General features: G+C 38.2%; 1 protein-coding gene across 1 annotated transcript in view; it reads right to left on the bottom strand.

Moving 5' to 3' along the window:
* Positions 1–264: 264 nt before the first annotated feature.
* Positions 265–11626, bottom strand: part of LOC309620099 (uncharacterized protein) — a 79313-nt gene continuing 67951 nt past the window's right edge. Inside the window, exons 7-8 of the mRNA XM_082376194.1 lie at positions 3005–3045; positions 265–1417 (exon numbers count right to left, since the gene is read on the bottom strand). Of these exons, the coding sequence (XP_082232320.1) occupies positions 1303–1417; positions 3005–3045 (156 nt within the window). The 3' untranslated portion in view covers positions 265–1302. The remainder of the gene's footprint in view (positions 1418–3004; positions 3046–11626) is intronic.

Raw genomic sequence — 11626 nt, 5'->3', positions numbered from 1 at the left:
TGGCAACCACAAGTCTGCTCTCTATATCTGTGAGTCTGTTTTTGTTTCGTAGATAGGTTCACTTGTGTTGCATTTTAGATTCCACATTTAAGTGATATCATATGGTATTTGTCTTTCTCTGTCTGACTTACTTCACTTAGTATGATAATCTCTAGGTCCATCCATGTTGCTGCAAAAGGCATTATTTCCTTCTTCTAATGGCTGAGTAATATTCCATTGTACATATATACCACATCTTCTCATAAAGAACTCTTACAACTCAACAATAAAAAGACAAACAACCATATTAAAAATGGACAAAGGATCTGAACAGACATTGCTCCAAAGAAGATATGCAAATGGCCAAGAGCACATGAAATGATGTTCAATATCATTAGTTATCAGGAAAATGTAAATCAAAACCATAACAAGATATCAGTTCATACCCACTAGGATGGCTAGAATCAAAAAGTCAGGCAACAACATGTGTTAGAGAGGATGTAGACAAATCAGAACCCTCATACACTGTTGGTGTGAATGTGAAATGGTGCAGCTGCTTTGGAAAAACAACTAAACAAAGAGTTACAATAAGACCCAGTTAATTCCACTCTTATGTATATACTCAATAAAAATTAGAATATATGTCCACACAGAAACTTGTACATGAATGATCATAGCAGCATTATTCATTAGCCAAAAGGTAAAAACAATTCAAATAACCATCAATGGATGAATGGATAAACAAAACATAGTATGTCTATATAATGAATATTATTTGGCCATAAAAAAGGAATAAAGCACTGATACATCCTACAATACAGATGAACCCTGAAAACATTATGCTAAGTGAAAGAAACCAGTCACGAAAAACTACATATTATATAATTCTATTTATATGAAAGTCCAGAATAGAGAAATCTATAGAGACAGAAATTAGATTAGTGCTTGCTTAGGCCTGGGTGGGGTGGGGAGAGAGAGGGGTGATAGCTAAAGGATACAAAGTTTTTTCTTGAGGTGATAAAAATGTTCTATAATTGTGTGATGGTTATGATGGACATCTGTTCTCTAGAGCAGGGGTCAGTAAACATTTTCGGTAAAGAGCCACATAGTAAATATTTTAGTTTTTGCAAGACATTTGGTTTCTGTGACAACTACTCAACTCTGCTGTTGTAGCACAAAAGCAGTCACAGGCAGTATGGAAACAAGTGGGTGTGGCCATGTGCTAACAAAACTTTACAAAAGCAGGCGGTGGGCCAGATTTGACCTGGGGGCCATCGTTTGCCAACCTCTGCACTAGATCTTTGCTAAAAAAGATGATCTTTGTTAGCTTAGGGCCATGCACCCAAGATGCATCTCATGTAGTACAGTGAATAGGAGATATGTGAGTGTTCTCACCTGGGCAACAGTATTGGAGTGGAGGTCGTGATGGTGAGATCTTCTAAAATGAAGAAAGAATCACAATAGTGATAAGGTCTCTTTGTCTCTTTGTGTTACGTTGGCCCAAGCAGAGGATGATCAAGTAGTATAAAGAATGTCAAAGACAATAACCCACAAATGGAAAGATGAACAGTCATCCCTTTGACATTTCATTATGTCCTTCTGGCAAAGTCGTGGCGGGGGGGTTGCTATAAAACCACCTAGAGCTGTGGAGCTTTCAGGTTTCAAAGACAATGAATTAAATGTAATTTCAAAATAGTTGGTCTTTATGCTAAAACATACACACACACATAGAGGAATGAAGTGTTGTGATCTAAAATGGTTAGAAAAAATGACAGAATAAAAATAATAATTACATTAAGAGAGCATGATTTATTATAAATCTGTTTAGTATTGACAGAAAGCAGGCATGCAGGAGCAGCCTGAAAGCAAGAGAAAGAGTATTTTAAAAAATACAATGCTTAGGAGAAAACTCTAATTCGAAAAGATACATGCACCCCAATGTTCACTGCAGCACTATTTACAATAGCCAAGACATGGAAGCAACCTAAGTGTCCGTCGACAGATGAGTAGATAAAGAAGATGTGGTCTATATATGCAATGGAATATTACTCAGCCATAAAAAAGAATGAAATAATGCCATTTGCAGCAACATGGATGGACCTGGAGATTACCATACTAAGTGAAGTCAGACAGAGAAAGACAAATATCATATGATATCACTTATATGTGGAATCTAAAATATGACACAAATGGACTTATTTACAAAACAGAAATAGACTCACAGACATAGAAAACAAACCTACAGTTACCAAAGGGGACAGCAGGGGGTGGGGGAGAGATAAATTAGGAGCTTGGGATTAACAGATACACACTACTATATATAAAATAGATAAACAACAAGGACCTACTTGTTAGGTAGGTAGCACAGGGAACTCTACTCAATATCCTGTAATAACCTATAATGGAAAAGAATCTGAAAAAGAATATATATATATACATATATATATATATATATATATATATATATATATATATATATATATATATGTATGTATATATATATGTGTGTGTATATATGTGTATATATATATATATATATAACCGAATCGCTTTGCTGTACACTTGAAACTAACACACTGTAAATTAACTATACTTCAATTAACTATACTTCAAAAAATACAATGTTTAATGTTATTCCCAAAGAAAATATTTCCTAACTGAACTCTCCTGTCAAAAAAATTTGTTCTATTTAATAATGGTTATCACCTATGATACAGATGCCCTGTGATGAAAATAATCTTTTGAGATGAGGTAAAAACCTCAATAGTATCTCTCCTTCTCATTTTTTTTCTCATTTATCTGCAATCCTTAATCACAAAGTAAAACAAACAAGAAAAATACTAAATCTACTGAGCACGTGTTCAAATAATTCCTACTCCTGACAGTTACTTGGCATTGACATGATGCTTCCCTGGGTCTGATTGGCTCAGATTAAATATCTCATACCCAAATTTGGCTTCCTTCTCTATTTGACCACAGCCTTACATGGTGAGACAGCTTTTTGTTCCAGCATCAATCACTGTACCTGTGAGTCCCGGGGGTCACCTCACCACTCCTGGAAGGCCACTGGAGTAAATGACAAGAGAGCAGGAAAGGAGTCAGTGAGGACCCAAAGCTATGTTAACCAAGAACACCAGATTTCCCAGGACAGGAGCACTTCCAATAGTTGGCTTCATTGACCCGGCTCTAAATACATTTGTTCTTATCAGACTATGGTCTAGAATTTTAACTTCAGGGCTAGGAGATCTCAGATCCAGCCAGAATCACCTTTCCTTATTTGGTATACTTGCTCTTCCCTGCCTACTTCCCATTAGGGGCTGATTGGCAGTGAAGTCCCTAAGATGAAAGAAAAGTCGGCTAGGAAGTGGAGTCTGGGGTAAGAGTAGCCAGGACAAAGCCGGGGAGGACAAGCGTCTGTGACATGGCACTGAGTCTCTCTGAACCTTCAATTCCTCGTCTATCAAATGTGCATCTCATACCCACCCTGCCACACCGGATATGAGGATTCAGTGTCAGAATGCATAGAAAGAGCCCCTAAAAGCTCTGGCACAGAGGCAGCCCTTATGTTGATTAAGAGTCGACCCCTGGGGCTTATGGGAAGGGGATCCTGGGTAGCCAGCCCAAGACAGGAAATAGCTCCAGAGCTGAGCCCTCAGTCAGCACAGCTACCTCCACGCCACACCAGGACGACAGCTTGGAGAACGGGCCCCATGGGTGGGTGGTCACACAGCTTGCCCTAGTTGAAAGTCAGCATCTTCTGAGTGCACAGGGCCATATGACAACATGTTCACTGGGTACTTTGGGGGAAGCAGCCACCGGGCAAAAGAATCGTCCAGCAAGTCCTCTCAAAATCCCAATTCAACCTAGAATAGATGCTATGCATGGCCACTGCAGGATACTGCTTAATTGAGGTGATTCTTTTCCTCACCACTCTTTCCACCTTCATCCGGTCTCTTTTAGTTAATTGTCAAAAGGTTGTGCTCTTTGCAGCACCTGCTGTTCCTGTGGCTGCTACGGTGGGACGTTGAGGCTGCCTGACAATTTCCTAATTCTGATCCTAAGTTGAGGACAGTGCCAGAGCAACACATGAGTGGCAGAATATCTAGGGTAACCGTGTCATGCCACGTTGACTTCTGTGGCTTGTTCAGTACATTCTGGATTTATTATCCTCTTTAGCTGCTGTGACCTTGAGGAAAAGCCATCTGAACTGTAGTGTAAGTATAGCTCACTTAAGAAGGGGGATCTGCTATACATATATTAAATGATGTCTTTCAAACTGAAATGAGGGTCTTTGGAGTGACACTGTCTTGGATTACCCTTTTGAATTATCCATGCTCCTTCCTTTAACACAATGGAAGGCTGGCATCACCGTCACACCTCATTCTGGGGACTTGGGCAGAGATGGTTAGAAGGAATTTTTATTAATATCTGTGAATGGGTACTCTAAAAATAAAGGAAATGCTTTTTAAAAAAAAACAACTGCATTGAGACAATGCCTACTTTCACAGAGCTTAACACGTGTTGCCATCATCTATTTGATGCCATCTATCCTTAAAATCAATTTGTAAGTATGTATTGAGTATCTGCCATATGTGAAAGAGAACATTCCACGCCTTAAACACAGAAGCTTAAGTAATCATAGAAGACGTGATGCTGTCACTTGAGTAAGAAGAGTACAAGAAATGGAGAGGGAACTTGAATTTCTGTGTACCTACTATGTGCCAAGCTCTATGCTAGCTTCCCTCTCTCTCTCTCTCTCTATAAATATATATATATATATATATATATATATATATACACACACACACACACACACACATATATTTATAATTACATGTCTGTAACTTTAATTTTCTTAAGAACCATAGAAAACAGGTGTTATTAGCTCCTTTTAATAATGAAGAAAGTTGAAGTGGGTAGATATTAAGCAGGTTATACATGGCCATACAAGCAGTATGAGATACAGGCAGGATTCAATCCCAGTCTACCTGACTCCAATGACTGTGTTCTTTTTACTATACTGCGTTGATATCTAAAAATATGGTTCTTCAGATCTGGGGCAGGAAATGTCCATGATGATCCTGGATTATCTTACCGTACCTAACAAGGAAGCAAAGACTACTAAAGTCATGTAAAAAGGGCTTAAGGAGCCAGTTTAAAGAGGCTCCCAATGGCCAACGCAAGCCTCAATACGAATAAGAACAATGGATTAAAACACATCAAATATGTTTAAATCCATAAATTCATCATTATACTTTTAAAAAAATCACTCACTGACTTTACTTGCAGATGCTGGCGAACTAGCTCAGTATTTTGAATCAGGCATTTATCTTACCTTCTTATATAAGCTGCGCCCTCAGATAACCAAGTAGTAGATAAACAGATATATGCCAGCTAACAAATAAAGAAGGAAATATAAAATAAGAATATAACAATTTTGCCATCCTTCATGAATGAATGAATCTAGACTTGATCATCAGTGGCTGACATAAAAAGAGACAACCAGATAATATGTGTCTCTTAATGGAGAGCACAAAACCATGTCTGACATAGTCTCACCAAAAACAAAACAAAAAGCAAAAAGCTTAAACATGAATCTGATTAAGCCTCTAAAATCGACTACCAATTTAGAGAAAACACATAGTCTGAGGATACTTAGCATACCTATTCAATGTAACGACGCGGATGCAATCAGCAAAATTCAGAGTGTGGGAAATGCTACAGGGAAAAGAATACATTTTCTTCAAAAAATAAATTGCAAGATGAAGAAAGATCAAGGGGGAACCTGTAGGTTAAAAGAGACTAAAAGGCTATATCAATCAATTACAGTATCTATTCTTATTTAGAGCTTTATTCAAACAAACAAGAATCCTTTTACCCCAACTGTAAGATAATTGGAAACTGGAACACTGGCTGGATATTTGTTGATTTTAATGAAGTTTTGTTCATTTTGAGCTGTGATAATTGCATAGTGGATATTTTTTTTAAGAGTCCTAACACTTTAGAAATACATACTGAACTATTTACAGCTGAGGTCTGCAATTTGCTTCAAGATATTACAGAAAGAGGGAAAGTGAATGTGGTATAGATGAAAGAGTGGCCACGGGTTGATCATTTTTGAGGTTTGGTGATGGGATTAGGGGTGTCCTTATATAATTCTATCTGCTTTTGTATGTCTTTTTCATAATGAAATGATATAAAACATATATATGATTTGAAGAGACACACATACAAAATCCCACATCTTGGAATTGATCCTACAGATATACAGTGGAATCACACCATATGCATATGCAAGTCATACAGATTCAAAAGTAGGCACTCAGCATACAGAGAGGGAGAGGGGAGAAAGGTGTGAGAGAGACAGAAAGAGACAGAGACAGAAAGATAGAGGAAAGAGAGTTGAGAGAGACAGAAGACAACAGTTGAAATGATGTAGCAAGTTGTGCCCACCATTCTTCTCAATGACCCTGCTCTGCCCTAGAGAGAATGTAAGGTAGACGCTGTGATTCTGTTAATCCCTCAGTAAGTCTCAATCCCCATGTGCCTCTCACAGAGTGATCATCTCATTGTGATGCTGGTATTTCAAGACGCATACATGTCATTCAACACGGCTCGTAACTACAAGCTCATCTCCTCATCAGGTGCTGAGCCAAAGACTCAGAGATCTACTTCAATACTGGAGGACAAACAGGCGAACAGACTGCTGGAATGATAAAGATATGGTATGTCAGCCTTCCTAAGGGAATTTTAAGGGTGTTTTTGACTATATGGGATTTTCACTGTATGTGGTAGTTAAATAATCTAACAAAAGATGCCAACATCCACTGTACCCCACACGGGTGTGCAAGGATATGTGTAAAATATTTTTAATATTTAATATATCATTGTCATATTTTAAAAACGAGAAATCCCGAATGTTCACTAATAGAGGATTGGTTAAACACAGTGTATCCCCACAATGGAATACTTTATGGAGCCTTTACAGAGAAGAAGGTAGATATTTCCCAACCACTGATAGGAAAAGATGTCCAAGACACAGTGTTACATGGAAAAAGCATGTGGCAGGACAATGCATATGGTGTGCTTCCCTTTTTGTAAATAACAAAAGGAATAAAGATATACCTATGGATACGTACACACCATTGTTTATCACAGGACATTTCAAGAATACACAAGAAGCTGGCAATAGTAATAGACTCTGATGAGAGGGGATGGGAGTTTAGAGTGGGAGAGTTACTTCCCTTGCACTGTACACTCTTCTATATAGTTTGAAATCTTATCATGTGCATGTATCAATACTGAAACTTTTGCTGAAGTATAACACACGTATAGCAAAGTGCATAGTTCATACCTGTACAGCTCAATGAATGAGCATAAAGTGAACACACCCAAGTAACCACTACCCGGGCCCCCAGATAGAACGTTACCAGTCTCCAGAAGCCCAGTCAGGCCCATCATTTTCCTCCCCTTCCTCCTGAAAGTTAGCACTATTCCTGATTTCTAACGCAATCGTTTAATTTTGTCTCTTTCCAAATTTTACAGAAATTGAGTCACACAGTGCGTGCATTCTTTAGGGTCTGACTTATTTTGATCAACATGATGTTTGTAAGAGTTTTCCATGTTCTTGTTAATTTGTACAGTATTCCATTGTATACATGCACCACAATTTATTTATATATTCACTGCTGATGGACATTTGGGGTGTTTCTGTTATTTGGCTGGTACTAAATAATGCTCTAATGGACATCCTTGTCTATGTCTTTTGGTGAATACATGCAGTGGAATTATGGGGTAGATTGCTGGGTCAGAGGGTCGATGTTTGTTTAGCTTTAGTAGATACTGCCAAACAGCTTTCCAAAGTGGTTGTATCAGTTCAGCCTTCAGCTAGCAGTGTATGCAAGTTGAATTAACTTTTCAAACAAACAAGAACAAGAACAAAAACAAAACCCTAATTCAATTCATATAAGCATTGTTGATTTGATTGGTATTTCTGTGTTATATTCTGTGTTTCACTTGTAAAAGTTAAAGACATGGGTCACTATGTTACCACATGTGCTTATGCAAGGTTCTTGTGACAAATCCTCATTTGAGTTTCCTGTCAGGGAGAAGATGATCTTAAAAGAGGAATATAGCTGCTTTCTGGTCCTCAGATAATACATACCACTGTAACACTTAACCTTGACTGCCAAGAAATCCGGAGTCAATGTCAAGTGTTCAACAGCTATAGCATTCCACTCATCCAAAGTATTTGGTGATATTGACTCTTTCTTTTTCAAATAGACAATTCTGTTCTATGTCTTACTTTGCATTATGTTTAAACTGGTAAGCTTCTGCAAATCCTTTTGGAAATAAAGGGGAAAGGCTAAATTGTAAATAAATAAAGCAAAAATAGTTCTAGTCCCAGATGGTGAAGTTTTAAAACAAAATTTAGGAAACTAAGGCTAATGCAACCCCAACAAGAAAAGTACAGAAAAGAAGCAGTATAGATGCAGTGTTCTGTAATTTGTGATTGGCCAATCACCCTGTCACATGGCTGGTGGCCTAGGCAATGTCAGGCTTGTATGAGTCCTAGGTTCTCACCAAACAAAATGCCGTGTTTTATCTTGATGGGAGAAGGTTGGCAAAAGTAGTGCTCTCCCAGGATTTGGGAATTTTTGACTCAATAGCCTTTGGACAAGACACTCTCCCCAGACAAAAGTTCAATTTCTTCTCCTTGAATTGGAATTAAATCCACATTTGGAAGGGACACACAATCTACTACCACATTTCTCAGTCAAGTATTGCCCCCTTGGAACATCTTCCTAGCTGTGCTTCCAGGCAGATAGAATCCCACATCCCTCTTGGTCACTGTCAGAATGAACCCTAGCCAATCCAGAGGTCCACTTTCCTCACCTTTGGATGCTGCTCTGATATTCAGTTAATGCTTCATGAATGTATCAATGAATTTCTTAGATCTCACAGTAGTGACCAGATGGTCTTAATCAGAGCTTTCCATTTGGCTCGGGGCTAAGTCTATGCTCAGTTTCAAATGGATATCACAAAGAATAGGAGCTCAAGGGAGAAAGAGAGCCTGGGCTGAGGTTCCAGTAGGGTTTCCAAAGATCTGGAATTTGAATGGAACTTTGAAAAATAGATAAGGTATAAAGGTAATAATAAACCTGATATTTGGTAAATCACATATGCAGAGCAATATGCCTACAGACCAAAGTAAAGGGAATGAATATCAGGAAAGGAAATTTGGGTCAGTTCATGAGGCCTTGAATGCCAAACAAAGGAATTTAGATTTTATGCAATTATTGAAGATTTTTGAGTAGGCTGAGAAGAGATCACGACGGAAGAATTATTTCAGGAGATGAATTTGGCTGTGGTGTGCAGCACAGACTGGCTTGGGGGGAGAAAATGAGTAGAGATTCTACTGCTATTGCTATTATCCAGGCAAAGACAACTAGTGCCTGAAGTTGGGAGAGAGCAACAGAGACAGAAAGGCAGAAACAAGAAGAGTACAAAGGAATAATCACCAGGGTTCAGAAGTGATTAGACGTACAGAAGGAGGCAGAAGGGAGAGTTGAGAATGCCACTGAGGCTTGGAGCCAGGAGAACCATGGGACAGACACCTCTACCGCATGTGGTGGCATCATTTGTAGTAACAAAAGACTGGAACCAACCCAAATATCTGTCAATATGGACTGACTGGTTGAACAAACTATGGTTCCTCTTTGGGATGGCATGCTATACAGTTAAAAAAAAAAGGAGCAAGGAAGATCCCCATACAGTGACATGGAACAATCTCTAGGACATGTTAAGTGGAAAAGGGGGAGCAGAGCAATGTTTGTAGTACATGCTACATTTGTGTAAGAAATAGGGGGTGGAAAACTACTTATGCTCACTTGTTTAATATTCAAACATACAATGGATGCACAAACCAAAACCTAATAAACATGATTGCTGTAGAGGGAGGGAGGATAAAGATTGGAGGTAGGATGGAAGCAGGATTTTTAGAATATCTCCTGTTATACGGTTTTGACTTTGGAACTATGTAAATGTTTTATACAAATTAAATTTAACAGGGGAAGGAAAAACAATCCCCAAAACCCAGAAAAAAAATGAAGCAAATGAATCAAACTGTGTATCAACTTGGTAACATAACCACACAGAGAAAAATTACTTCAAGTGACTTTAAAACACAATACTTTGACTACTTCCCTAGCAGGATTTATTCTAAAGGCAAAAGGAAGAGCAAAGACATCTTAAATTGCATTCGCTGGTCTTGGTAGTAACACTAGAATTGTTCCTTTGAAATTGTCACAGATATAATATAGGGGAATGCAAGTAATTATATTAACATCATTAGGAACCAAGACTTTCAGAGTGGGAGAGAAGAGACAGTTACAAAATCAAAGATGTTAAGTAAAAGCCTATACTCTTAAATTCAACTTTGAACTATCAGTAGGAACTCATCACTTTCCCTTTTTAAAAAATACGCATTTTCTAAACTCTTTTAACTAAAAAGAAAAGACCTGACAGCCTAGCAGCGGTGAGGAAACCCAGCCCTCAGAAGGGATTTAACCCGCACACCACAGTGAAAGTTCCAAGTCTTAACCACTGGACCGCCAGGGAATTCCCAGGCTGTGCTCTCTTAATACCATTTTACATCAAGAGGCACTAGAGCTCCTTGGAGAAATGGCTGACTCCAGGACTGGGTTTGGAATTGTGCAAGATGAGCCTGAAACATCTCATCAAACCCAAAATCAAGAAATCTATCATGACAAAAGGAAACAGAAGCCAACTTGAAAGGACTGTCACTGACCTAAGATGAGACAACTTTAGCAACCAAATGAATGACTAAAATGGGTCGAAACACATTAAAAATCCATTGGTTCATAACAGTACTTAAAAGACTTGGTTGGTCACCATTGGAGGTTGCTAGGATACCAACTCATTCCGAAAATTGATGTTTTTAAAAGGAAGGTATCAAACATTTATCCTGCCTTTCTTTTTTTGTTTACACTGTAATTCAAGGTAACTAAATGGCTGATAAGTAAAATTCTTCTTTATAGAAAAGCCCCAACTAATAAATGAAGAAGGAACAACAATTAGAAAAATGCCATTTTGCAACTCTTAATGAAATAATGGACCTAAGCAGTAATCATCACTGGTTGTTAAAGCCATTAGGGGAAGGGGTGATGGGACCTTTATAATGAAGGACTCCAGGTGATACTATCTGAGCCCACTGATCAATGTTAGTATAGCTAAAGAGTGGGGCAATCAGACATTATTTGCTTCATGAAATAACGGGATAGAAGGTACACAGCCCTGACTGTGAAGTATTCTTTCCCCAGAATTTCAACCTGGATCTAATCAAAGCCTCTAGACGTAACTACCAGTTCACAGGGGATAGAGAAACAAGTTCAAGGACAATATGAGGAAATAATCAAGCAATTGAGAACGTGAGACATTCTTCAGGGCAAATGACCTGGTTTCTCCAACAACTCAAAAGCAATAAAAGACTTAACGAGACATAACCAAGTGCAATGTGTGGGCTTTGTTTGGATGCTAACTCCAACAAATTAACTATAAAATGATATCCTTGGGAAAATCAGGGAAATTTGAATATGGACTGGGTATTAAATGATATTAAAGAATT

The sequence above is a fragment of the Balaenoptera borealis genome (genome assembly GCF_965194805.1).
Source record: "Balaenoptera borealis genome assembly, chromosome: X".
NCBI lineage: Eukaryota > Metazoa > Chordata > Mammalia > Artiodactyla > Balaenopteridae > Balaenoptera > Balaenoptera borealis.
The sequence above is the reverse complement of the archived record's forward strand: the minus strand, read 5'-3'. Positions and strand labels throughout refer to the sequence as shown.